At 42.4% G+C, this 27,567-nt stretch overlaps 1 protein-coding gene across 1 annotated transcript in view; it reads right to left on the bottom strand.

The window, feature by feature from the left end:
• Positions 1-1,743: 1,743 nt before the first annotated feature.
• Positions 1,744-27,567, bottom strand: part of LOC126101624 (uncharacterized) — a 31,419-nt gene continuing 5,595 nt past the window's right edge. Inside the window, exons 2-5 of the mRNA XM_049912308.1 lie at positions 24,214-24,432; positions 18,910-18,942; positions 13,368-13,601; positions 1,744-1,937 (exon numbers count right to left, since the gene is read on the bottom strand). Of these exons, the coding sequence (XP_049768265.1) occupies positions 1,839-1,937; positions 13,368-13,601; positions 18,910-18,942; positions 24,214-24,432 (585 nt within the window). The 3' untranslated portion in view covers positions 1,744-1,838. The remainder of the gene's footprint in view (positions 1,938-13,367; positions 13,602-18,909; positions 18,943-24,213; positions 24,433-27,567) is intronic.

The following is a 27,567-nucleotide window of genomic DNA, read 5'->3' as shown; positions in this document are numbered from 1 at the left end:
AGCGTTTGTCAGAACTTGTCTTTTGCTCCCTTCTCTCTAAGGAGTCTTCCTAGCTTGGCAGATATAGAATGGGGGGACTGATTACCTCGTATTTTTGTCTCTTTAACCTCATCAATCTAATCCAATTTTTCACATCTGCGCATCATCCTAGAACAGGTGATGGACTCCCAGCTACCTTCTGTGTCATCAAAAAAATGGCTCTGAGCACTATGGGACTTAACGTCTGAGGTCATCAGTCCCCTAGAACGTAGAACTACTTAAACCTAAATAACCTAAGGACATCACACACATCCATGCCCGAGGCAGGATTCGACTGTAGCGCCCAGAACCGCTCGGCCACTCCGGCCGGTTTCCGTGTCATCCCCCACCATTGTATGGATGCTAGCACCAACTGGACTAGAGAATTACAGTCCCACGTGTAGGCTGCCGTTAACACCGCAACACAAGCGGCTGCATATGAAGTGGTTATGTGACCAGGAAGCATAGACTGCTTGTGAATATTATTGTGTTCAGCGATGAATCATAGTCGGCCACTGTGGGGCGACATGGAGAGGTCTCATTTTTCCAATGTTTTTGAATGGCACAGTAGTGATGCTCTTTGTGTCGTCATGTGGGGAGTCATCAGATGCTGAAACACCCTGTAGATAGGCAGACTGCACATAGTACACTGCCGTTTGGAAAAAATTGTACCCCTTTTAAGAAACAGCGTGATGTGCTTAGAATGGAAATGTCACAGTGAAGAAGTGACTTCTCGACGGTCAAAGTCTTTTTTTTAAAAAAAAAAAAAAAAAAGAAAAAGTCTGCTCTCTGTGGGAGATTTTGTTTTAAAGCCGAAGTCATTCGAATAGCTCTATTATTTCGTTCAAGCGTTCCATCTCGCCCTAATCTTGTCATAACTACTTAACTACTACAGGGAGCATCCTCGTCAATGTATTTATCATATCCTAATCTTTGTCTGTTCAGTTTTTCTTTTCAACTCCTGTCGCTATCAAACTTTACTATTTCTGAACTGGATACTAATCTGTAAGCGGTTTATACAGCCTTCTTTCTTCATCTGCTCTTTGTGGTAACTGTACTTCTAGCACATTTTCATAGTCTCTTATTTTTACGTCCTTCGATAGCACGACATTTAAAATGTTTTGCTGTCGTCCTTGTCTCATTGTGTTTCAGAGATACAGTTCACATACTTCTCTCTCAACTTCAGTCACGTGTGTTTTGGTGTTGCAACTGTTACTTTCTGTTGTGTTTCTGTGTCGCACAGGTGATGAATCTGCTCAGTATTTGGTAAACAGGTTTCAAATGGCTCAAATGGCTCTGAGCACTATGGGACATAACTTCTGAGGTCATCAGTCCCCTAGAACTTAGAACTACTTAAACCTAACTAACCTAAGGACATCACACACATCCATGCCGGAGGCAGGATTCGAACCTGCGACCGTAGCGGTCGCGCGGTTCCAGACTGTAGCGCCTAGATCCGCTCGGCCACCCTGGCCGGCCGCAAACAGGTTTAGAAAACGTCCTAGAGGCTGAATAAAGTCGGAGAGCGCAGATTGTTAAAAGAAAAAAAAACGAAGCCTCACAGACTTGTGTAGCGAGTCAGCGCTCAAGAGATTACAGTGTACGAAAATGCCTCGATTGAAGATGTAGCTGTGATCGATTCTTCGTGAAGTAAAGAGATAGCTTCCGGCTCGGACAAAGGAGGGACTGAAGGAACGGGAATGCAGAAAAATAGAGAAGAAAAGCTGATTGCTGAAAACTTTTAATCGATGAATACAGTGAGCGACTGAAAATCAATGGAGTGCGGCCGTTTCTACGGACACGTTTGCAGCTGCTGGACCTCACGCCGCGTTGTCGGAAGCGGCAGTGGTGGCGTCACCGCTTCCGTCGTCGCCAGAGGGCAGCAGGCCCTTCACAAGGTCCAGCACTCCCTCCACCGTCTGAAACAGAGCAGCCGTGGCTCTCAGTCCACACTCCGAAACAACAAGTCAGCAGTCTACGCTTCTCAAGCATCTATACACCGGAAACAGCGCCGGCTGTAATAAAAAATTTTAAAAAAGCGTGTTGGGCATTTCAGGGAAAAGAAAAATGTACCTGCTGTGACGACACAGGCCATTCATGATCGTCACACAAGTTATTGTGGAGTCTCAGCTACTGATTTTCCAACAAGATTTAGATCTACAGCAAAGTAAGTCCGGAACAAAGAAAGGCAGCGGTCACCCAGAAAGGGCTAGTCTGAGAAAATTTTCGCAAGCAAGCGACTTACTTGGTTAGCAATTGTCGAAGACGAACGGAGAAAATCACGCAGCATGTTCTGGATTCATCGATGGCTTGAACAGCGAATTTCTAGCAGAGGAACACTGCACAATGCTGTCCAACGATCTGAGATACACTGTGTGATCAAAAGTGTCTGCACGCCTGGCTGAAAATAACTTACAAGTTCGTAGCGCTCTCCATCGGCAACGCTAGAATTCAATATGGTGTTGGCCCACCCTTAGCCTTGATGATAGCTTCCAGTCTCGCAGGCATACGTTCAATCAGGCACTGGAAGGTTTCTTGGAGAATGATAGCCCATTCTTCACGGAGTGTTGCACTGAGGAGAGGTATCGATGTCGGTCGTTGAGTCCTGGCGAACAAACCAAATGTGTTCTATAGGTTTCCGGTCAGGACTCTGTGCAGACCAGTCCACTACAGGGATGTTATTGTCGTGTAACTACTCCGCCACAGGCCGTGCATTATGAACAGGTGCTCGATCGTGTTGAGAGATGCAATCGCCATTCCCGAATTGCTCTTCAACAGTGAGAAGCCATTGGATCGCCACGTTGTGTGCCGTGACTCGTCACTTCACACAACTCTTTTCCACTGTTTACACTCCTTAGACCAAGCGACGTGTCGTTTGGCATTTACGGGGTGATGTGTGGCTTACGAGCAGCCGCTCGACCATGAAATCAGAGTTTTCTCACCTCCCGCTTGACTGTCATACTACTTGCAGTGAATCCTGATGCAGTTTGGAATTCCTATCTGATGGTCTGGATAGATGTCTGCTTATAACATACTGTGACCTTTTTCAACTGTCGGCGGTCTCTGTCAGCCAACAGACGAGGTCGGCCTGTACGCTTTTGTACTATACCTGTCCCTTCACATTTCCACTTCACTATCACGTCGGAAACAGTGGATCTAGGGATGTTTAGGAGTATGGAAATCTCGCCTACAGACGTGTGACACAAGCGACACCCAACCACCTAACCACGTTCGAAGTCCGTGAGTTCTGCGGAGCGCCACATTCTGCTCTTTCACGATGTCTAATGACTACTGAGGTCGCTTATATGGAGTACCTGGCATTAAGTGGCAGCACAATGCACCTATTATGAAAAACGTATGTTTTGGGGGTGTCCGGATACTTTTGATCACATAGTGTACATGCTACTAGATGATATTCGTTATGCCTGTTGAAGTTCCATCCAATTTTCGGTTTTAAATTAAATACAGTTCAAGTGTACTGACTGTCAGTTTGTGCATGCATAATACTCATATTCTCGACGTTGCGTTCAGTACCAACACTCTGAAGTTACGTATTAGATAAAATAGATTATAAGATCGAGATTCGTTTAATAATTTAATTCCAGCGGGAGAGAAGGTACTTTAGAAGCTGCTCACCATCATTTACAAATATATTTACCTTCAAGAAACAAACATGAGCCAGTTCGTAAATCCATAAATAGGTATGTATCTATTACACAGAGTTTCATAATAGCAGGAACACCCAGTGCGTAACTTGTGTTTACTTTCAGACGTAGATTGGCAGTCACGTTAAGGTTTCTTGTCACTGGGAAAACATTCCAGCCGTTGGTCTTTGCAACCAAACTAGCAGCAAATATATTATTTATAATAAAGAACTTAGACTTTTGAGAGAACACTTCTACTAAATGAATAAAAAAACACGGCGAATAGTTTAAAGAAAGAAAGTGAAAAAATAGGAATGAACTGCACACGAACTTGCTACATTTCTCTTCACATCTTGCGAGTACACGACGCTGTAATCGGCGCTGCAGCTTCACATACCATCCAACCGTCCGTATGTGGCACAGACTGTGTAAAGAATGTGTCTACAAATGGCATTATTTGATTTTTAATATGGAAATTGTAAAAAAAGAAGACGAGCTTTTGAGAGGTCATCATCGTGCCGTAGCATTCAAACGGTGTACTTTCGTAGCACACACTTCACAACACTAAAAACACAAACTATAGGAAGCCCTTACCTACCGATAGGTAGTTTCCTGCCATTTTATTATAACGAATCACAACTACAACGACTCTCCTTTTGCTGGTGCTTCGAAACACATTATGTTCATACCACGTACTTTATGTGCCTCGTGATGCCAATTGAGGAGCTACTCGACCGAACAGTAGCGGCTCCGGTCAAAGAAAAGCAGCATAACGACCGAGACGGCGGTGTGCTGACCACAAACCACTCGTATCCGCATCGTCAGCTGAGAATGACACGGCGGTCGGATGGTCCCGATGGGCCACTGTGGCCTGAAGACGGAGTGCTTTTTCATGTACTTTATGAGAAAATAACCTACCAAATACAATGCTTAACGCCGTACAATATGGCAACTCCTATGTTCTGCCTTGTAATGTAGAACGATGCCCCATCTCATTGGTCACGTTGCTCCCCGAAGCTAAAAGCTGACATGCCAGATTCTTTATTTCACGCTCTTCAGTGTAGCGGAACGTGAAATTCCACGCTGTCACGTCGCCAGCTCCTCGCCCACGTGCGATTCCACGCCTCGTGAGAACGACGGCTTTATATTCGTGGCTTCTCTGACCCCCCCCCCCCCCCCCCTTTCTCAGCTTGGCGACCCAAGCGGTGGCTTGTATCGCTTGGGCCTTAAACCGGCCCTGCTTCCAAAAAATGGTGAGTGTTGGATCAACCGTGGGGGGCAGTCGGGTGAAACGACGAAAGGGTTAAGATAACATGTTTACGAAAATGACGCTTTACCGAGTACCTCTGCCAACATCTAGTGACCTCAGTCAGCTAGCCAAGTTTGTCAATTCCGAACATTTGACCTTGCCATTCGCTTAGGTCACCACAGACAAAACCGTGTTGTGCAGCCCAGAGCGTGTAAGATTGCTCGTCACTTCGTAAGCGACAGCGCGTGTGTAACCACTATCTCTCATTACATAATGTGGTATTCGTGATTTAGTCCTAAAATCTCATCTACTTATATATGTGTTTTACTTTTTTAATAATATCTATGATCTCCTAGAATGTTGTTTGAATTAAAAATACAGAAGTCTTCTAAGATGGATGGAGGGTAAAATGATTATTGCCGACTAGCCACTCGCCTTTTTTCGTGATTCGTCAGCTTACCCGTCAATTTATTAAACCCCTCAGAGTTTTTATAGTTAATATAATGCCTTTTTATTGCATTACAACTGAAATTTCAAATGCCTTAATAACTGCACATAAGTCAATAAAATGACAATAACATTTAATAAACCTAAGATTGAGTCCCAGTGCTCCTGTTCTACTGACTCTTTCGCTCAGACAGAGAGGTATTTCCGGTATGAGTGAAGGAGCCTTCTCTACATTGAAGTAGAAACTGTTTCTAGCGATATAATAATTTTGATATTTAACAACATTTTCAAACCTGCTAATTTACAATATTGCCGCGATCCTTTCTAGGTCATCGTAAATTAGCAAAACTGAAAATTTAATCATATTCGTTGAAGCAAGTTCTTGCCTCAGTTCGTCGTCTTACACGACTGCTTTCATCAGCTTACCAGCACATTCTTTTGAACTAATAAATGGCCCCTTTCGAGGCTGTGTCTGATAATTGCGTCTTAACTGTGTATTCTGAGTGGAGGTGATTAATATGGATGTTTGTATTAGCCGAGCACGATAATATTGCACCCAGGAATGAAGGTGCTTCGGTAGGCTTATCGCGTGTCGGCAGGTAATCGGGATTCGGAGTGGAGGTTGGTTGGTTGGTTGTGTGGAGGGGACCAGACAACGAGATCATCGGTCCCATCGAATTAGGCAAGGATGGGGAAGGAAGTCGGCCGTGCCCTTTCAAAGGTACCATCCCGGCACTTGCCTGAAGCGATTTAGGGAAATCACGGAAAACCTAAATCAGAATATATATGAAGATAGTAACTATTCTCGAAAGAACAGATACCATTGATGACCGTGCAGCTTCTCTAGAATAAATGATAATTAATTGAAACCCTCAGCTGCCGACAGGTGTTGTTGATGTACCTCGATTATCATTTATTCTAGAGAACCTGCACGGCCATCAGTGGTATCTGTTCTTTCGAAAACAGTTACTATCTTCATATATATATATATATATATATATATATATATATATATATATATATATATATATATAGTTAAAGGCTACCCAGCCATTGACCTTCGTCTGTGCGAATGCGCACAGGTTGCCCGAACGCTTACATTACGTACGTAGATTGTGGACTGTTGGAAATGTGGGTCTCACGAGAAGCGTGCAAGGGATAAGTCCCTGCGGCCGGCCGCGGTGGTCTAGCGGTTCTGGCGCTGCAGTCCGGAACCGCGGGACTGCTACGGTCGCAGGTTCGAATCCTGCCTCGGGCATGGGTGTGTGTAATGTCTTTAGGTTAGTTAGGTTTAAGTAGTTCTAAGTTCGGGGACTTATGACCTAAGATGTTGAGTCCCATAGTGCTCAGAGCCATTTGAACCATTTTTTTGGATAAGTCCCTGCAGTCGCGCTATTCATCTGTGTCCTCGGTGGCTCAAATGGTTAGAGCGCCTGCCATGTAAGCAAGAGATCCCGGGTTCGAGTGCCGGCCGGGGCACACTTTTTCAGCTGTCCTCATCGAGGTATGTCAACAACGCCTGACGGCAGCTGAGGGTTTCAATTAATTATCACTAAATAAGAATGGTGGACGCGGGTTTGAACCATCGTCCTCCTGAATGAGAGTTCAGTGTGCTACCCAATGCGCCACCTCGCTCGGTGCAGAGCGAAGGATGGAGTATAAAACTGCACTGAGCTTGGTGATTAGTTATGAAGCGGATGGTCAGTCACAACAGGCGTAGAGGCCAATTTCATCTGCTATATATCGCTTTCATTGTAATAGATTGCAGTTTTATCCGTTCTGTCAGTTTCCATAGAACTGTCTTCGTGAAGGGCTGTACATTCGTCTCCACTCTCCAGACCAACGCTAATTATTATATTCCCTGTTGTTTATTCCATTAACCCATCTCTGCAAGGCCAAAATTTATTTACAGTTGCTATTACATGTTCGCATGAATACACTTGTTGTAGCTGGGATTCACAGTCTTAAATTTTTTTTTTTAAGGATATCATCTTTACGCCAGTGACTGTTATAAGTTTTTATTACACTACTGCAATTTCGGCCTTACATTACGTTGACATGGCTTAAAGCCATAATATCACGTGATAATGGCCTAAGGCCGAAATTGCAATAGTGTACTAAAAACTTACAACAGTGACTGGCGTAAAGCTAATGTCCTTCATATGTTTGCATGCTTTTAACCAAACGCGTGCGGAATTCTTACACAAAGACTCTTTGGAGACTCTTTGGTTATCGTTATTAATGGAAGAAAGTTCTTTTCTACACATTTTTTTCATTATATCCCAATCAGCTCTATAGGATTCTACCCCTTCCACTTTACAACTGCATCTGCTTTAAAAACAACTTTGGATTATTACACGCACACTCTCTAAAAGCTGATTTATTGTTAAGCTCGGTGTCAAACTGACTTTGTTCTAAAAGAGTCAGTCAGTTACGTCGTTGTTGCGAGTTGCAGAAGTGGGGGCTTTATTTGTCTGAACAGTATGACACGGTGCGTTATCAAGAACAACAATGCTACCAGCCAGGACGTTAGGAATCAGTTTCTCTTCTAACCGTTCGTGATAATTATCGCCATTCATGTCATAGTTATAATCTTGCGATTTAGATTTCGAATCATAAATTAAGTCTGCTCCCTCTTTGAAACCCATTGCTCCTCCAGCGCGCACAACAATAGGGCCTTCACCGCCGTTAGTAATTACATTCGGCACTTCCTTACGACACCAACATTTTTGTATGGTATAATGCCTACGCACCCCGCGAATACCAGTGCTTCATTCGGTCCACTTAAATCAGCTCTGATTTCTCTCAAGTATTCTGCACGCTAAGCAGCAAAATATTCTGTTTGGTTGGTTTAACGTTTTTTGAAACTAAATCCCACATTTTTCAATTTTCCGATGTCTCTCATCCTCCCTGAAAATGTGACTGAGTTTTTGAAAATAATAGCAGGTTTCTCAACGTTGGGATTTCCTTCCTCTGTCCTATGCACCAAAATATTTTCTTCGAATAAGTGCTTTATTGAAGTCATCTAGAGAGACTACAATTCTAAAACGCCTTCGTTTTCAAGGGGTTTAGCTTCTCCTTCCTTGCAGGCCTTCAAAGTGTATTTTACTTTTCTTTCTGAAGTCCCTAACATTTTTGCCGCCCGTTAGACTGATTTCTGAAGGGTATCACTTACCTGCTTGGGCTTTTTATCTCCTTGGGAAAATTGTACAACTTCGAACATCATTTCTTTTTCACCTGAATATGTCCACTTTCTCAACGTCTTCCTCTGTTTACCACTTTCAGTAATATCCAAAGATTATGAGTAACATCGCACTGCACTATCGCCATTATTGTCGATATTTCACGAGGACAGGTTTGAATTCTTGATAGTTATTTATGCACAGTTTAACTGAAAGCAATGACTGTGCAGTGCGTTTTCCTTAGTCACCACTGCACTTTGTTAATGTAACGTCACTGTGTGTTTCCAATAACGGCCACGGGAGGCGAAGTGCAACAATATCGAAGTTGGTTGTATAGTGCGGTGTCCTGTTGTGGCTGAGTGCATCAGTTTCGGTCCCGTGATCATGGTTAAAAGTAAACCGCGTTTAAATGTCTCTGCAGTGCAGCAACGTTAATTGTCAGTCAGAAAACCGTCGTCAGCCAACCGTGCATTTGACATTGGCTAACTCCCTGTATTCCAATAGAAGGCGCCATCGAGATGCAAAGATTTCAATAGAGATACGAATTTGCACACGGCTGCCTATGTACACAAGTTTTCAAGACAGTCACTCGTGAGTGACGTCACTGTCACAAGCTCTCACTCTCGCCAATAAGCAGAAGTGTGTTTACACCTCGCTAATAGCCCATTCGTCTGTGTTTCGCGAAATGGAGAACAAAATAAGAACAAATTTTTCGCCGGATATACTTCTGTAATTGGTCGGTGCGAATGCATCATTTCTTGAAAATAAAAGAACTGGGGGCTGCAGTATAGAAGAAGAAATGTACAGTGTCTCGTTTCGGTCATATTTTTTTACGTTTTTTCCGTTCAGGTCGAAAACCTATGTTATTGAAATACGAAGGTCATTTAATGTATGCTACTTAACACTACTAATTGTCTTTTTATGAAAAATTCATGTCTTCTTATTTCTAACTAGTATATACTGCATACAAAAATCCAGTTTTTACCTGCAAACAAAATTTCTCAATTACCGTTCCTTTATAAAAGACATAACACTTCTAGAACATACATCTTTGATTAAAAATTTTAATGCACCTCTAATCGAACTCAGCCCACCGCCCCCTTCCCACGCAGCGAGCAAGGACAAAAAAAAATTTACTTCATTATAGCATATTCAAAATGGCCAAAACATTTAAAAGTCGACTTTTTTCGAGAATTTCTTAGAGCTGCATCGAACTGCGTCGGGAGAGGTAAATTTGAGTATACTTCACGGACCACGAGTATAACTACAAAACTCCTCTTGTCGCGTGATCCTCTTATTAAGAAAAACAGCCAGTGTGGTTACGTGTGCCTCCTGGTAAATTTTATTCATAATTTGAGAAACTTTCTGGATTCATCATGCATTACATTACAGTATAGAACGTGTTGAGTCTGTCTCAGTACATCGATACGTGTTGCCATCTTAATACTATATGCTTATAAAACCCTATCATCTGGTAAAAACCGCCTGTGAATCATGCTCAAATTCAACTCCCCCGATTAACTTTGATCGAGGTCAGTGCACCAAAATTTTGCGCTAAACAGGGTTAAATGGCGATGTTACTGCTGTTAACTTTTAGTCGAGACCGGTGCACGAGGCCGTTAGTGTTATAAGATGACGAGACAAGGGAGAGGGAGAAACTTGGTGCGCCTGCTCCGACCGAATAGCTTCATGTAGGGCCACTAACAAGGAAAATTATCAGAAACTTCGCTCAGTGGAAGAAGACTCAAAATAAGCGAATGTGTGTCTCGGATAATCCGTAGATACTCTACTATTTTTCAGAAAACCACAGTCCAGGTTTGTGAGGTACTTTATGTGGCGCTCAGAAGTCAGTCGCCTCAGTCGAAGCGTTGGCTTATTAGGCAGCCTTGCGGTGCAGAAACCCGACCACTGTTTTCAATTTATTTTATTTTATTTCTCTCATTTATGTACCAATGTCCGTAGACGCTTAAAACACGAATGTTTCCGATCAAGTCTGGGGAACGACGTTATATTAATTTTAAACTTACGACCGGTTTCACAATACATTTATTATGCGATTCTCAAGCAACATTCATTTTTCATCACCTGTCACTATTCGATGGAGAAACGACTTTCTTTTGTATCTGGCGAGCAGTCTTTCACAAGTGGTCTTTCGATTTGCTTGCTGTCTTTCATTCAGTTCATGCGGAACTCATTTTCCCATTTTGTGCCCCTTTCTCATAATTTTCAACTGAGAGAAACGGCTTCCTGCTTCATGTTCAATTGTTCCGCAAGTTCCTGTTGAGTTTGAGTATCATCTTCACCCAATAAGGCCTGCAGTTCGTTGTCTTGGAACTTTTTCGGTGGTTTCCAGCGCTCGTCGTTTATCACGTAAAAATCACCACTTTTGAATTGTTTGAAACACTGGAAACACTTTGTTTTCCCAAGATCATGTTTGCCGAAAGCTTCGACAAGCAGTCGATGCGATTCTGCAGCAGCGTTCTTCAAATGATAACAGAAAACCAATGCTGTCCGCATAAAACTAGACGTGTTTACGGGTTTGAAACAGATACCGATGCATCGAATTTGGGTTACTGTGTGTTGACATTAGTCGTCAGCCGTTACCGGAAGCAGATGGCGATGCAGACATGGTTCGTATGGCTCTGAGCACTATGGGACTTAACATCTATGGTCATCAGTCCCCTAGAATCTAGAACTACTTAAACCTAACTAACCTAAGGACAGCACACAACACCCAGTCATCACGAGGCAGAGACAATCCCTGACCCCGCCGGGAATCAAACCCGGGAACCCGGGCGCGGGAAGCGAGAACGCGACCGCACACGGACATGGTCTCTCGGTCCCAAAGCTAACGGCTAGAATCATCTATACGGGAATTCAGGTTTCATTCTTCTGCACCTGGTATCGTCCACTGCTACCTGTTCACATTGAGAACTAATTCGGGAATGTATGTTTCCGTTACTGATTCCCTCAAGAGGAAAAACCCAGCTGGGCAGGTGAGAATCGATTGAATACAAGACCCTGCTTCCAGACTGCACGAGTAAACGGGTATACTTGCTAGCCAACCAAAACCCACTTCTTAGGAACGAGTACGCAACACCACCAATATTCTTAACAAGCTACACTGGCCGTACACCACTGGTGATCGTCGAGGGGACACTGAATAGTGCACGGTACATCCAAACCGTCATCGAACCCATCGTTCTACCATTCCTAGACCGGCAAGGGAACGTGCTGTTCCAACAGGACAATGCACGTCCGCATGTATCCCGTGCCACCCAACGTGCTCTAGAAGGTGTAAGTCAACTACCCTGGCCAGCAAGATCTCCGGATCTGTCCCCCATTGAGCATGTTTGAGACTGGATGAAGCGTCGTCTCACGCGGTCTGCACGTCCAGCACGAACGCTGGTCCATCTGAGGCGCCAGGTGGAAATGGCATGGCAAGCCGTTACACAGGACTACATCCAGCATCTCTACGATCGTCTCCATGGGAGAATAGCAGCCTGCATTGCTGCGAAAGGTGGATATACACTGTACTAGTGCCGACATTGTGCATGCTCTGTTGCCTGTGTCTATGTGCCTGTGGTTCTGTCAGTGTGATCATGTGATGTATCTGACCCCAGGAATGTGTCAATAAAGTTTCCCCTTCCTGGGACAATGAATTCACGGTGTTCTTATTTCAATTTCCAGGAGTGTACATACTGCCACATTCACAGGGTACACCATACACACCGAACACTCGAAGAGCAATGTCGTCTTTAACAGGGCGCAACATAACTCGTATCTTGGGGGCGGCCCGGACCACTGGTCTTAGCCCATGTTTGTGCTGCAGATGTCCTAATTTGCTGCTATTTGCTCGACAGTATGGCAGGAATGCAGTCCGTTTGGCCTCTTCTACTGATTCACCGGGTATCTTTCGTCGGCGGCCCTTGAAAGCGTTTGCGATGTCTCTTTTGCTGTATCCATTTTCCCCGAAAACACATTTTAAGTTCTGCAATTCAGACTGTCGGTGGTTGTCATCAGAGATAATCTTGGCTCTATGAACCAACGTGTTCAAGACCGCTTTCTTGTGTACAGGGTGGTGGAAATTATTAGCGTTCAAGAACCGATCAGTGTGTGTTGGTTTCCGGTACACTGAATGACCAAGCTGGTCTCCTGCCTTCCGCTCAACCAAAACATCCAAGAATGGCAGCTAGCCGTGCTTCTCCATCTCTACAGCAAATTTAATGTTGGGATGGACACCGTGTCGTCGTGCCTATATAAGCGAGAAACCGTAGCAGCCCCGGCAGTCAGTGGACTCCTGACGACGATGGCGGAGATGGTCATCTAAAGCAAGAGGATTTTATTCGAACTGACGTGCCTTGAAACCCGAGAACGTTTTATTCAAGCTTCAACTTATGTGATTACGTGCTGAACGGCATATTAAGTATCTCAAAAACTTTGACAGTCGTTTTCTCGGAAATGGTTGAGTATCTACTGACAAGCAGAGACGCGTGTCAGCTTAAATTGACCCCTCTTCCAGCGAGTGAAGTTTCTGAGACAACTGGTTGTGGCACTTGCCGTGTTCTGCTCGTAAGTTTGTCCCCATATGACGGACTGATCGCTATCAACGGTGACAAGTGCACTCGCTTCATGCGACACAGATTCTTAATCCAAGACGTCCGGCCAGACACCTACGGTTAAAATTTGCTCCACCACCGGGATTCGAACCGGTTCCATCCAAGTCGAGCGCCAGCACAAAGGCCTGCGTCAGCGACGCGTGCTTCGGACGCGGGTGCACTGCAGTTACCCGCTCATCTCTCAGCTACACCATCAACTGCTTCTTACCCCTTTGACGGTGGCGACCACGGCGTCGAGAGCGCCGGACCCGATCTCGCCGGCGACCGCCTGCAGCTCGTTGAGCAGAGTGACCACCTCGTCGGCCAGCTTGCGCACTTCGTCCAGCGTGGAGTTGGTGACGCCACTGGCGATGTTGAGCAGCAGCTGCACGTCGTTCTGGATGGCGTCGATCAGCTGCGTCACCTGCTCCAGCGCCTCCGACGTCAGCTCGCCGGTCAAGTTCTGCGGGACGACGAGAACAACTGTAATGGCTGCAGCGAAAGCCTGCACTGATTCAGACTAGGGATGATCTGAACTATTAAGGGGAGACGAAAGGCAGTTATTGTCCCAATTCTGCCTATTCTGCCAATGTAATTTTCCCTTTGAATAGGTATACTTTTCAAAAGAGCTATAAGTGATAAAACAATGAAATTTTTACTGTGTATATATAACATATATGCCTCAATTTACAGGTAAAATGAACATAATACCTCAAATGGTTTTGAAGAAAAAGAATTATTCTTTGAATAGTAAAATTTAATTTTTTTGTCCATTAATTATTATAAAACAGTTTCTGATTGTTTGGTGGTTCTCAATTTACTTGTAATACCTTATTACCATCTGCAGTACAAATTGAACAAATTTCATGTTTCTAACGCCATTAGTTTATCAAACAATGGTACCTGAAAGTAAAAAAATTTAAAGTTTAATATTGTAATTCTAGTATAGTTATTGATGAGAATTCTGACCACTAATAGTTTCCTGCACCATACTGAGCATCATCTGAATCATAATGATATTTTCTTCTGTTGGTCCCTCTTCTTTTCTGTCTGGCTTCTTTTGTGCATTTTAAATTAGCAATATCTGCTTTGTTGATTATCTCTTTATCTATTTGCACCAAGGATTTTGCAGTATTTCCACTAGATTTTGTGCCCAGTAATTCCAAAACATTCAGTTTTCTAATTACCCCATCATTGAAGCATGAAATAGCATCATAAACACCAAATTTGAGGGTTATAAGCTGAACAAATACAGTTTTCGGTAATCGTTTCCAAATAACAGAATTCACATATACATTAAAATTTTGGGTTTTCCCATGAAGACATTTCTTCAACAAGGTATCTTTACAAAGGTCTCTAAATATGGGTTTATTTCATTCATTACTGATGCAGGTAAAGAATGTTTGTGGTCATATCTGGCACTTTTCCTGCACTTGCACCAAGTGTCAGGATCACTCGGGCAAAGACCATGCTTCAGGAAAACCGAGATATCTCACGAAAAAATTGTCGTATTTATATAAAACAAAAATTGTTTCACGCCGGAAAGACCAGGCCTTTCAAATATGCTAAAATCTATAAATCGAATTTTTGAAGCCCGCTTGGCTTTCGTCTCCCCTTAAGTACGGGTAATATGTTACAAAGTTCTAGTTCCAAACAGGTTACAGATTCCAAAAACATATCAGTTATTTAATAGGTTCCAAGAATACTAAAAGTAGAGAAATACTTTGAATTACCGTAGCATTTTCTCCGGGATTAAATTAACTTATCTATGGATGCCTTCGCTCCACATGCTTGCAAAAGTTATTCACAGTCGTTTTGAAACATAATGTTAGACCTCAAATATCTCAGTGAGCAACTTAGTTACCCTCGTCTCTCGCAGAAAAATATCCCTACAAATAACTGCACTGACGGAAAAAAAATCGAAGCACCACCAGGTTGGGAAACATAAACGGAGGTTGGTAGGCATGTTTCTCGTACATCCGAAAAATGACGTCTGTTCAATATTCGCACCAGTCTCGCCACTATCGACGCAAATCAAGTTTGCTTTAAATATAGTTGTAACGGTCGCGAGCGTTAGATATCTTAGAGATTGCACATGGTGAGTTGGTGTTAGTCGAGAATGCCTTTAAGGTACCAAAGGCGTCATTATGAACATTTGAAGGAGTTCACGTAATAGTGCTACGAGAAGCTGGCTGTTACCTCTGCGATAACGCAGAAAGATTTGGCAGCAATGTAGCCTCTGTACATGATCGGTGGCAACGGTGATCACGAGAATGTACGCTCGCAAGAAGAGCGGACTCCGGACGGCCACGCGGCACTACCGTGAGGGAAGCAGCAGTTTGAGCAGAAGTTTCCACTGCAGTGACACGACGAACTGTTGCAAATCGGTTACTTCAAGGACAGCTCCGAATCAGTTGCCCAGTAGCGTGCATTGCACTGACGCCCGAACCACCGTCATTTGCGGCTTCAGTGATGTCAAGCGAGAGCTAATTGGAGGTTTGTTGCGTTTTCTCATGAAAGTTGGTTCTGCCTCGGTGCCACTGATGTTCGTGTGTTGGTTAGAAGGCGGCCTGTTACGATCTGCAAGCAACCTGTGTACGTGCTAGACACACTACACCTACACCAGGACTTATGGTCTGGCGTGCGATTTCGTATGAGAGGAGGAACATTGCCGTGATTATGACTGCAGAACTGTATGTCAGTCTGATGATTCGACCTGTTGCACTGCCATTCATGAACAGCATTTCAGACCGTGCTTTCCAGCAGGATAACGATAACCGACATACCGATGTTGGGACGCAATATGCTCTACGGAGTATCGACATGTTGCCTGTCTCCAATCGAGCACATACAAGACATTATCGGACGACAACTCCAGCGTAATACACGAACAGCATTAACCGTCCCTTTATTTACCGACCAAGTGCAACAACAGCTGTGGAACTCCGTCCCACACATTGACATCCGGCACCTGTACAACACAATGCATGCACGTTTGCGTGGTTGCTTTCAACAATCTGACGCCTACATCGGTTGTTAATGTACCAGCATTTCACATTTACAATGGCTAATATCGAGCTTACGTTAATCTGTCGTCTCGCGATGTTAATCGCTTAAATATGTTACATAGACAAATTACGCCCGAAATATCATTATCCCACGTTAGTTATTTTTTTGACGTTGCGATTATATTCCGTCAGTGTGTTTAAATAAAACTGAATTGTTCTATATCACTCTTTTAAATCGGACTAAAAAGAACAGAATAATTTCTTATAGCCCCATACACATACTTAACCACATATAGATTGAAAATCTGTGATTATGAATTTTTAACAGCTATGAAAGTGCTTGTAAGATTTAACAAAAATACATGTGGCAGGTGTGCAGTATATAACGGTAAGGCAGCGAACTACTAATGCATCAATATCAGTAGTAGCAAGGAGGTGAATTATTCATGCGTCAGTTACATATTGCGTATGCCCCACGTTATTCATTTTGAATCTTACAACTATTTTCATAGCTATTAAACATTCACAGTCAAAACTTTTCAGGACTGGCTATATGGAGTTAGTAATCTATATGAAGATGGAATAAATTATTTTATACTTTTCAGTCCTATTGAAAAGTTGAGCAGTGAAAACATTTGGAGGCATTAACGATTAGGAGGCTCAGGTCAAGAGATTTGGCAATCTGTAAACCTATAATTATGGCTTTAGCCTGAAGGTTGGTGACCGCTACTTCACAAGAAAAAGATTAAAGTCGAAAATGGTGGTGTAAAATATGAAAACTGAATCAGTCAATGAAACCTCTGAGAGCCAAAATGCTCACCTAATTGGGAAATTATTAACTCCTCATCGACGAAAGATGCCAGATATCTGTTTCCTAAAATTTCCCTTAAATGAGCTTTCTCGACAGGTGTATTTATATTCTTGCTCCACATCAAACTGCACGTATTTCATTATTGCTATCGGTTCCACGAAATGTTAAGTGATAGTGTAGTCAACAGACGTCGGATCTTTTCGTCTATGTATAAGAAATACATTACTTTTGCTTTGTTGAGTGTCAGTTGCTATTCGATCCTGCCATGAAAAAACAGAAACTAAGTTCCACTAATATAAGATTCGTACAACGCAAATGATACCTGGAGTTATTGTATAATAACGGAACAAACGAACATTGTCTATTGTAGAGCCACAATACAAAATAATTTGTGAAACCTCCATCCACATCCCTCATTGAGAAACGTTCATGGAAGAAAGAGGTAACCATTCAGTGACGCATATTACAGAGCTTGTATTTGCTCCGGACATCCTGTCTCCCATTAATGCCACCATTCCCCTCACTGACTCCCCCTCCCCCCCCCCCCCCCCCACACACACACACACCAAATCTCTCCTTTGTATGCGCGGAAACACAGGTCGACCATTCGAGCACTATATGCGCGCACAAGTGAGGCAAAACAGCTATAGACACCCTGCTATACATGATTTAGCGTAGATGATTTATTGCGGTACAAAAAAATGTTTCATAAAACTGAGCAGAAGGCATTTTTCTTAGGAGTAGTAATTTGATTTCTACAGTCTCACAAACGATTGAGCTCCATGTAGATTGGTGAATAATAATTAAAAACAAGTGTGCTGGTGACTCCAAATGGTGTACTGAGTTGATGATTTCCGAGCCCGACAACTGGATTTTACTCGTAGTTCACAGTTAATTTGAGCGCTGTAAAGTTTCCAGGAAACCAGGGTTTCGTTTCACAGCGTATCGATCACTTGACTCATTTTCGCGACGCGGTTCCGATTTGTTAGTTGTGTAATTTTTGAATTGTATAACTTCAATTTGTTCATTTATGTGTTCTAAAAATAATTGCTACAGGAATTACTAATACGTGTGGTTCTATTGCACTCAGGTCATCGTTGTTGCTAATATCTACCTTTCCGCTACACTCTAAAGTTTCGATAACAGAAGTATTTTTAAATTTGTAACACAATATACAGGGCTATTACAAATGATTGAAGCGATTTCATAAATTCACTGTAGCTCCATTCATTGACATATGGTCACGACACACTACAGATACGTAGAAAAACTCATGAAGTTTTGTTCGACTGAAGCCGCCAGAGCCGCCAGAGCGCTCGAGAGCGCAGTGAGACAAAATGGCGACAGGAGCCGAGAAAGCGTATGTCGTCCTTGAAATGCACTCACATCAGTCAGTCATAACAGTGCAACGACACTTCAGGACGACGTCCCGTATGCAATTGTTTATCTGTGGCTTTCGCGCCCTCTTTAGCGATTGGGTTGTGGCTAGAAGAAACGTATAATCGACGACAGAATTCAATCGCAATTTATGCTTACTACCTAAATCTGAAATATTTGCTCAGCATGAAGTTTATGCATTTAACAAAGAAACTGAGGTACCGAAATTACGCGTTCAGCAACTGGTTACAGTGAATCATCGGCAGCAACAAGATGAACTACACAGGTGAAAATCTAATTGTACTGCTTATTCTCAATTATGCCTTAGAATGTGCGTAACATTCGTAGAGTTGGATTTAAATGCACTTAGGAATTGACGACTTCTACATGGTTAGGAGAAAACGAGTATGGTTACAGCGCTAGTGGAGGCATATACATGTTACTACAATTTTCAAATCATAAAAGTAATAGAATTTAGTACACTATCAACTACAGGCAAACGAATCGGGTCATTATTATGATAGACTTGTTAAATATTTAAAAATTATTACTGTAAATGTGATACGCTTTCTTACCTGAACTCCAGACTGCACTTCCTGGATACCATCCTAGAAAGAAAAGGAAAGGTTTCTTATAAATCTGGCAGTTGCAGAAGATAATGAGTACATGTGCTAATAGAGACAGCATTCTGGCGTATTCTAAATTTATCCATAAATCTGTTATTATTAACATTCCTTACATGTTAACATTCCTTTCACGTTGGATACTGCTACGTAATCTTTCAGATATTTTCAATGTGGTTTCATTTACTTATTTTCCCAAATATTATTTTTATCGAATCTGTAATATAAGTTTTAAGTTGTTAATCTTTTGTAGGATTATGAAGTAAGTCAATACTTATCAGGTTGTAAAATTATACTCTGGAATGAACATGACTGGCCAGAAGTCATGCAGAGGCAACAGATACGATACCACTCGTCGGATGCTGAGGTCTGAGGTCTGATGTTGTGGTCTTCAGTCCGAAGACCGGTTTGATGCAGCTCTCCATGCTGGTCTATCCTGTCCAAGCCTCTTCATCTCCGAGTAGCTACTGCAACTCACATCTATCTGGATCTGTTTATAGTACTCATCTCTTGGGCTTTCTCCACGATTTCAACCCCTTACCCCCCACCCTCCCTCGTCGGCCCCCACCCCCACCCCCCGCGCCTCACACACTTCCCTTTCCCTACGTTAGAAAACTGGTGTCCCTTGATATCTCATAACATGTCCTACCAAGCTGTGCCACAAATTTCCTGTCTCCCCAATTCTGATACCTCCTCATTAGTTACGGTATTCACCCATCCAACCTTCAATATTTTTCTGTAACGCTATTTTTCAAAAAGCTCAAATGGCTCTGAGCACTATGGGACTTAACATCTATGGTCATCAGTCCCCTAAAACGTAGAACTACTTAAACCTAACTAACCTAAGGACATCACACAACACCCAGCCATCACGAGGCAGAGAAAATCCCTGACCCCGCCGGGAATCGAACCCGGGAACCCGGGCGTGTTTCAAAAAGCCCCTATGCTCTTCTTGCATAACTATTTATCGACTATGTATCACTTCCATACATGGATACACTCCAGCCAAAAACTACAGAAAAAGTTTTCTAGCACTTACGTCCATATTCGATGTCGAAAAATTTCTCTCCCTCAGAAATACTTTTCTCGCCATTGCCGGTCTACATTTTATATCGTTTTCACTTTCTCCGTTATGAGTTATTTTGCTGCCCAACAGTGGAACTCATCTACTACGTTTAGTGTGTCGTTTCCTAATCTAATTACCTCAGCATCGGCTCATTTAATTCTACTGCATTCCATTACCAGTTTTTTGCTTTTGTTAATATTTATCTTACATCCTCCATTCAAGACAGCGTCCATTCCGTTCAATTTCTCATCCAAGTCCTTTACCGCCTTTGAAAGATTTACAGCGCCATCGACAAATCTCAAAGTTATTATCTCTTCTTGTTGAACTTTAGTTCCTACTCCAAATATTTCTTTGGTTTCCTTTACTGGTTGCTCTGTGTACAAATTGAATAACATCGGGGATAGGCTACATCCCTGTCTCGCTCCCTTCTGAACCACTGCTTCACTTTCATGCCCCTCGACTGTTATAATTGCCGTTTGGTTTCTTATAAACTTGTAAAAAACCTTTCACTCCCGGTATTTTACCTCTGCTATCTTCAATATTTCAAAGAGATCATTCCAGTCAGCATTGTCAAAAACCTTATCGAAGTCCACTATGTCGTAAACGTAAGTTCACTTTTCTTAACCTTTCTTCTAAGAGAAGTCGTAAGGTCAGCACTGCCTCGCGTATTCCTACATTTTCTCGGAATCCAACTGATTTTCCCCGAAGTCGGCTACTACCAGCTTACCACTCATCTATAAGTAATTAGTGTTAGTATTTTGCAACGATGACTTATTAAACTGATAATTCGGTAATATTCACACCTGTCAACACTTGCTTCCTTTAGAATTGGCACTATTACATTCTCCTTACATTAATCAGTCATGCACATGCCCGGAACGAGAAATTGTCTTGCTGAAGCCATATAACCTGGACTATGGAGCAATAGAAGAAAGTCATTTGGTCGAATGACTGTTGTTTCACAATGTTACCAACTTCTGGCCGAGTTTACGTCTGGCATACTCTCCCCTAGGATTACGATACAGTCTGCTTGCTGCCAATTGTAAGGCATGGTGTGGATTCGGTGATGATTTGTGCAGGCAAATGGTCAGCCCACTGTTCCTCCGCAAAGTCACATTACTGCCAAGTATTATGTGACCGTTTTGGGTGATCAGGCCAATCTCCTGGTACAGTAGTTGTTCCCCAATCTGGATGTTGTGTTCCAAGACGACAGGGCCCTGTTCTCACATCTAGCATTGTCCAGGACTGGTTTTGTGAACACGAGGATAAATTTTCGCTTCTCTCCTGGACACCACAGTCACCAGATCTCATTATTATATTGGGCTTTCGTAGTCTACCTTCGAGAGAAAGGAGACTGATCGTTATCCATCTCCATCATCGTTACGAGAACTTGCCACTATTTTGCAGGAAGTGTTGTATGAGATTCCCCTGAAAACCGCCTTGCGGGGTAGCCGCACGGTCTTGGGCGCCTTACCACGGTTCGCGCTGCTGCCTCCGTCGGAGGTTCGAGTCCTCCCTTGGGCATGGATGTGTGTGTTGTCCTTAGCATAAGTTAGTTTAAGTTAGATTAAGCAGTGTGTAAGCCTAGGGACCGATGACCTCAGCAGTTTGGTCCCATAGAACTTACCACAAATTTCCAAATTTCCCCTGAAAACCATACAGGACCTGTATTCATCCAGTCCGAGTCAAATGGAAGCTGTTTCGAATACCAACCGTTTCCATACACCGTGTTATGCATGGTAATGGGTTGTGTTTCCCGTATTTCCGTATTTTTCTCTTAATATGGCAAAGAAATTTCTGCGGACTTATCCTTTAAATAATGCTTTCAATCAAGGATGGGAAAGAATTATGTTATATGTGGCGGTACAGAAGGGTGTCCAAAATTAAGTGACTAATAAATAAAGCAAATGTTTTCTGCACAATCGGCAAAGAATGAGATCTGTCGAAAGCATTAGCTACAAGAAGGGACAGGATTGTAGGTCGTGTGTAAGGTAACAACTTACATGGCACTAGAGAGAGCTGTAGAGGACGAACTTTGAAGGGGAGCACAGAGATTTGAATTATGTTAGTCTATTCCGTGTGAAATTCTCCTTATCTCCACATAATAACTGGAAACTACGTCCACTTGGACATGATTCTTGTATTCAAGCCTCCCTCTGCGCTTCCCTTCATTACCAAATTAAATATTTCTTGATGCCTCGTGATTTGTCCTATAAACTTATCCCTTCGTTTAATCAAGTTGTGCTATAAATCCCTCTCCCTCCCCCCTCCCCAATTCGCTACATTGCTCCTTCTTTGGTTACTCGATCTAGCCATTTAATCTTCAGTGTTCTTCTGTAGCATCAAATTTCAAATGTTTGTATTCTCTTCTCATCGGTACTGTTACAACAAATAATTTAGGACGGTGCGTATAAATGCTGCCCAGAGGTTAAGAGACTGGCAGAGGGGAGAAAATTTTGGCTGACTGCATATTAGTCTGCAACTGGGAACAGGATATCATTCTATTCATCAAAGAAGGAAAAAAGTTGTTTCATTATCCTGGTACGCAAAAACGATAACGAACATTTTAATACACATAGAGTAAGATACTCATTCTTTTGCACATAGGCTTAAATAAAACCTTGTTACGATGCCTTAACCAATTTATCAGGAGTCAGTGAATACCGTAAGTGTCACACTCCATTCGTGTACGGATTTTGAAAACTGAAGCACACAGAAAGAACGAAACGGATGAATCCAGTCTTGTGTGGAACAACTTACTAGCAATATCGAATTATGAGAGCAGAGAGCTGGCGTACATCTTCGTCAAACGGCTCCCTTTCTAGTGTGACCAGAAGGATTGATGTAGCACCAAGCCCAGTCGTATAAGAGGCCCTAAACGAAGTGGAACCGCGAAAACAATTACCAGCACACCTCAGCGAAGTCAAAAGGTGTGGTATTAACAGGCGGCTGAGTTCGATCAGAGCAGAATGACATCTCTGCAGGAAACGTGTTTTTCACACTGTGATATTTCGGCTCGTATTGGACATGACGCTGCGGCAGTGACGTTGCTGCGGACTATATAACTATTGTATATAAGAGGTCCGTACACAACGATTTATGGACATTGGATCACTCATTGTGGGTGCAGTTTGGGATGACAACCATCACGTCCACAGGACCATACGTTATCGTGTCTACTATACAACGGTGGTCCGCTGATGGATTACCGCAGTTAGTGTGAACCTGTCTGCGTCGACGGTCCGACGCAGTCTTCTGACGACCGGACTTAATATCGCGCATACTAATGCGTCACCTTCTATGGCGACAAACCACGAACCCCTCGCGGCACACAGCTTGTGTGCTGAGTGGAAAAATGCAGTGTTTTCGGAGTCGTAGCACCAGCATCAGTCTAACCTAAAGTCTTGACTGAATATGCATACTGTATTCGTTGGCTGCAATCTGCTAGTCTCCATTGTTGGCCGGCGTGACGATCAGATGTCAAATGTTAGTGCCTTATGTGCCGTTTGAAACAAAATGAAATATCGGGCCTAATGGACTGACGGATCAGAACTGCAATCGTTACGTCAGGGACGTGTTAGACACCGTACTACTACACCCTACCCCCATCTACCCATCTCCCCTCCCCATTGGACATTTCCAAATACTAAAATCAGTATGACAGCGCTTGGTCAAAATATGAAGTATGTACAAGACTGCCCTACACGTCCGTTGAATACCTATCTATCATTGTTAGGTTAGGTTAGGTTAGGTTAGGTTAGGTTAGGTTAGGTTAGGTTCATTGATTCTTTGCGGACCCGCAAACAAACTGCGTGGAGACGGACTCCGTAGCAAAATAACGAATTCTTGCATGATTTCATGTCATCACAACGTGCCGAATGGTCTGAGATGATACACAGTTCTGTGTACCTAATCCTTCTTGTACCGTCACGGAACTAAGCTGTTCTGCAAAATCAATGTCAGTCACATATGTTTTTCTTAGTGTACTATTTTCACAAACGGAAATGTAGATGTAGACTACTCCAAATTTAGGACACGCCAGTTTCAGAGATAGACAAGTCTGCTGACGGAATGTGTGTTTTTAATCTCCACTGAAAGAAGAGTAGATGATTGTCCCATGAAAGTGGAGGAGGATTCATCATGGTTTTGCTCCGAAGTTCCAGCGAACTACTGACTCGTCTCAGACTTACCTGGATGTTGTCGAGAGCATCAGATGTAACGTTGACGATTCCACCGACAATTGATTCTCCAGCTCCGATTACATCATCGACAGCGTCACCGATGCCGCCGATAATTGTCTCTCCTGCATCGATCACATCGGACGTAATATTAGTAACAGTGTCGATGACGTCGCCGATGATGTCACCGATACCAAACAACGGTTCGGGAGCCGGTGCCGCGATAACACCCTGAAACATAGAGCAATCAGTGAACTATCCATTAGCCATTTATCTCGAGGATCAACACTCGCTTCAGCTTGAGTTGACCCGTAAATGCAGAATTCGAAGCAACATTAAGTCCGAATAAACATAGAATATTGAACTGTTAATATAAAAATAATATTTTAAGAACTGTGTGGTACAAGCTAAACGAGAGGTTTAAGGAACACGCAAAATAAAAAACAATGTAAACATTTGGTGACCGCAAATGAACTACTACAGCTCTTCTTTAGTTTGTAACGGGACATCCTCCTCTAGCATTACTTTTCCTCAACAATAGTTGTCGATAACAGTAACACACTTAAAAATTATATTATTAGCCTAATTATGCGATCCTGTACTGTTTACTACCTTAATTTCTGGATTCATTTATACAATAATAATCGAAATTATAGCTAGTAGAAATTCGTTTGTTAAAGAAAATTGTAAACCGTTTGGAATATTGTTATTTACGCAGAGAGAGAGAGTCGTAAGCATGCCTCTGATGTAATAGGACGTAATTTTGTATTTTTGTGCCAACTATGTAAGTTCTGCTTTGTTAACGTGAAAAATCAAAAAACTGTATGATATACTAAAATGTGAGAAAATATATTTAGGTAAAAACAAAATTTCTGCAACAACAATCTTCAAATTTATTTATTTCATTCCAATCGTGAGGACCTAAAATGTGGGATTTTCAAAAATTAGACTCCTACACAAGAAGAACTGGAGCCATGACAAGCCAAGTAAACGTGAAAGTTTATTGTAATCTTCACTCCTCTCAGACTGATGGAAGTAAGATGGAGGGGGAGATTACAATTAGAAAATTTCACGTTGTAGATAATATCCTACTATTCGGATGCATTCATGCAATATTCTTTTCCGGACCTCATTACTGAATACCGTGAACGTCGAGGTGAAATCGTTTGGTTTCATCAACTCTCCGTGGCCATGTATTACAAGCCGAGCTTTTGACTTCATCCCACAAGAAATAAGGAGAAAACTGAAGAGAAAGTTTACTGATACAGTAGGTTAGAGAATGTCACGCATTCTTGATCATTTATCTGACAATCGGGGAGTGGCTGTCACTAACCGTCCCTGAGTGTACGATGTAACGTAACTCTATGAGAACCAGAGGTAGTGAAGGTACGTAAAATCGCTCATTGCAGCTGTAATAGAAGTCTGCAGCATCTAAACGAATTATCCGAAGTGAAAGTCATCTCATCCGCTCCTCATTTTCGATAAAGTTAGGTTTGATGAGCCACTGTGACGAAACCATACACCACACCATCAGTTTATGTCACGTAGTCAGTGAGATGACTACGTTCCTCATGTGCCATCGAGCGAGTCCAGATGCTCTCTGTCCTCTACTTTGATCGTCTTCATTTGTTTCCGGGTGCTAACTGGAACTGTTAATTCCACTTATTCAATTATTTTACAAATCGTCTTTTATACGAATGAGAGTTTTAATCACTGTGGATTATTCGGCGACCAGTCTCTCGAACAACGTGCCAAAAGACGTTCACCCCACTATTTTTAAGACTAAAACGCATAGTTTCTCGATGTTCTGCCTAATGATCATGCCCTTATTCGTCATCCTGACGACTTTTTTTTATCCAATTTCGTTTGCGATTCATGTTCCTACAGATTTTAGCATAGCCGACTATGCTACTTTAACTGAAAAAAACCTTGCGATTCCCTATGGGCCACTTCCACAATACTGTTCTCTTTTTAAAACATATCTGTGGAGAAAGAACGATGTTGCAGGTTACTAAATAACGAGATCGTAGTTAACCGTCTCTGTTCCACAGTGCCGCTAATTACATATGTCTATCATGACACATTTCAGAAGTATCGTATTTTTGTGTCACCTATATACAGTTCTAGCAAATATCGTGCGCTTTTAGAGAAAGCTGTTGTTCGGATGGGATAGCGAATGGATGAAGGTAAAAATAACAAGCTAAGGCAGGTTATACCGACTACGAAATAGTGTTAGGGTCTTTACGTCATTTCTTAGATTAAAGGAATCCCGTTGAACACATCTAAGAACAAAGCATTTACATATCAAAGCATAGTCAGCTCTTCCGGGGTTGGAATCCATCGCTATAACTGACTGCTTATTATATTCTGACACGAAAACAGCCCTTAAAGGTCATCGGTCTATTCTGTGAGACGGTTTTAGTTTTGTTGAATCCGCAGCGCCTACGCTAGGGCTTACGGAAGAATTTTAATTTGGGATTAGAATACTTTAAGCGTGAATTTATTTATTTGTCAGATTCTGCGGGATTATGTGAGCTAAAATTACCTGGTCATGTACTGTGTCCGTATATTGCTTAAAAATGCCAAATAGATAATGTACACACAAAAGGATCAAAAGAATTAAGAAAACACGCAAAAGTTCTGAGAAGGTACACGAATAAGTACACATTAAAGCAAAAAACTTCTCAAGTACTTGAGAAATTACTGTACAGCAGAGAATGAGTGTGCACAGGGAAACCTTTCGATTCAGATTTGAAGACTTGTGTTTTATGACTTAGTTTCTTGAGGTCTGCCGGTGGCCTGTTGAAAGTGAAAGTTCTTGAACAGTTCACGCCCTTCTTTATAAAGCTTAAAGAAGTGGAAATCGTTTTTTGGTCTAGTGTGCAGTGAACGAATTATGAATGAGTCAGTATTACCAACAACAGATCCTATGGTGGTGTACTCGTGTATGTAATGGGATAACAAGGTGAAACTTCGAGACATCTAAACAACGGCCTATGCAAAGTTCGCGAATAAACAACGCAACGACTGCTTCAGAGTACACCACTGGAGATAATAGAGTGGCAAGGAAACAAAGTAAACAAACTTTCGCGTTTCGGAGACAGAGGAGAATACTGTCATGCGGTGAACATAGCGAAATTTAGTTTCTGCTCAAGGTATTGAACCTCATACTTCTCAGGAAACTTTTTACGTACCCATAATCTTGATAATTTAAAATGATCGAATTCACTGACTGTTTGACAACCATGTGACATTAAAATTTCGCTTTTAAAAGAGTCTCGAGCCGGAAACTGTATGCACTGCTTTTATTTGTAGCTAAATAACTCTGAATAAACAAAGTATGAGTAATATCCAAAGTTAATACAT

The sequence above is a fragment of the Schistocerca cancellata genome, chromosome 9 (genome assembly GCF_023864275.1).
Source record: "Schistocerca cancellata isolate TAMUIC-IGC-003103 chromosome 9, iqSchCanc2.1, whole genome shotgun sequence".
In the NCBI taxonomy this organism is placed as follows: Eukaryota; Metazoa; Arthropoda; class Insecta; order Orthoptera; family Acrididae; genus Schistocerca; species Schistocerca cancellata.
This window is presented reverse-complemented; position numbering and strand designations above follow the sequence as displayed.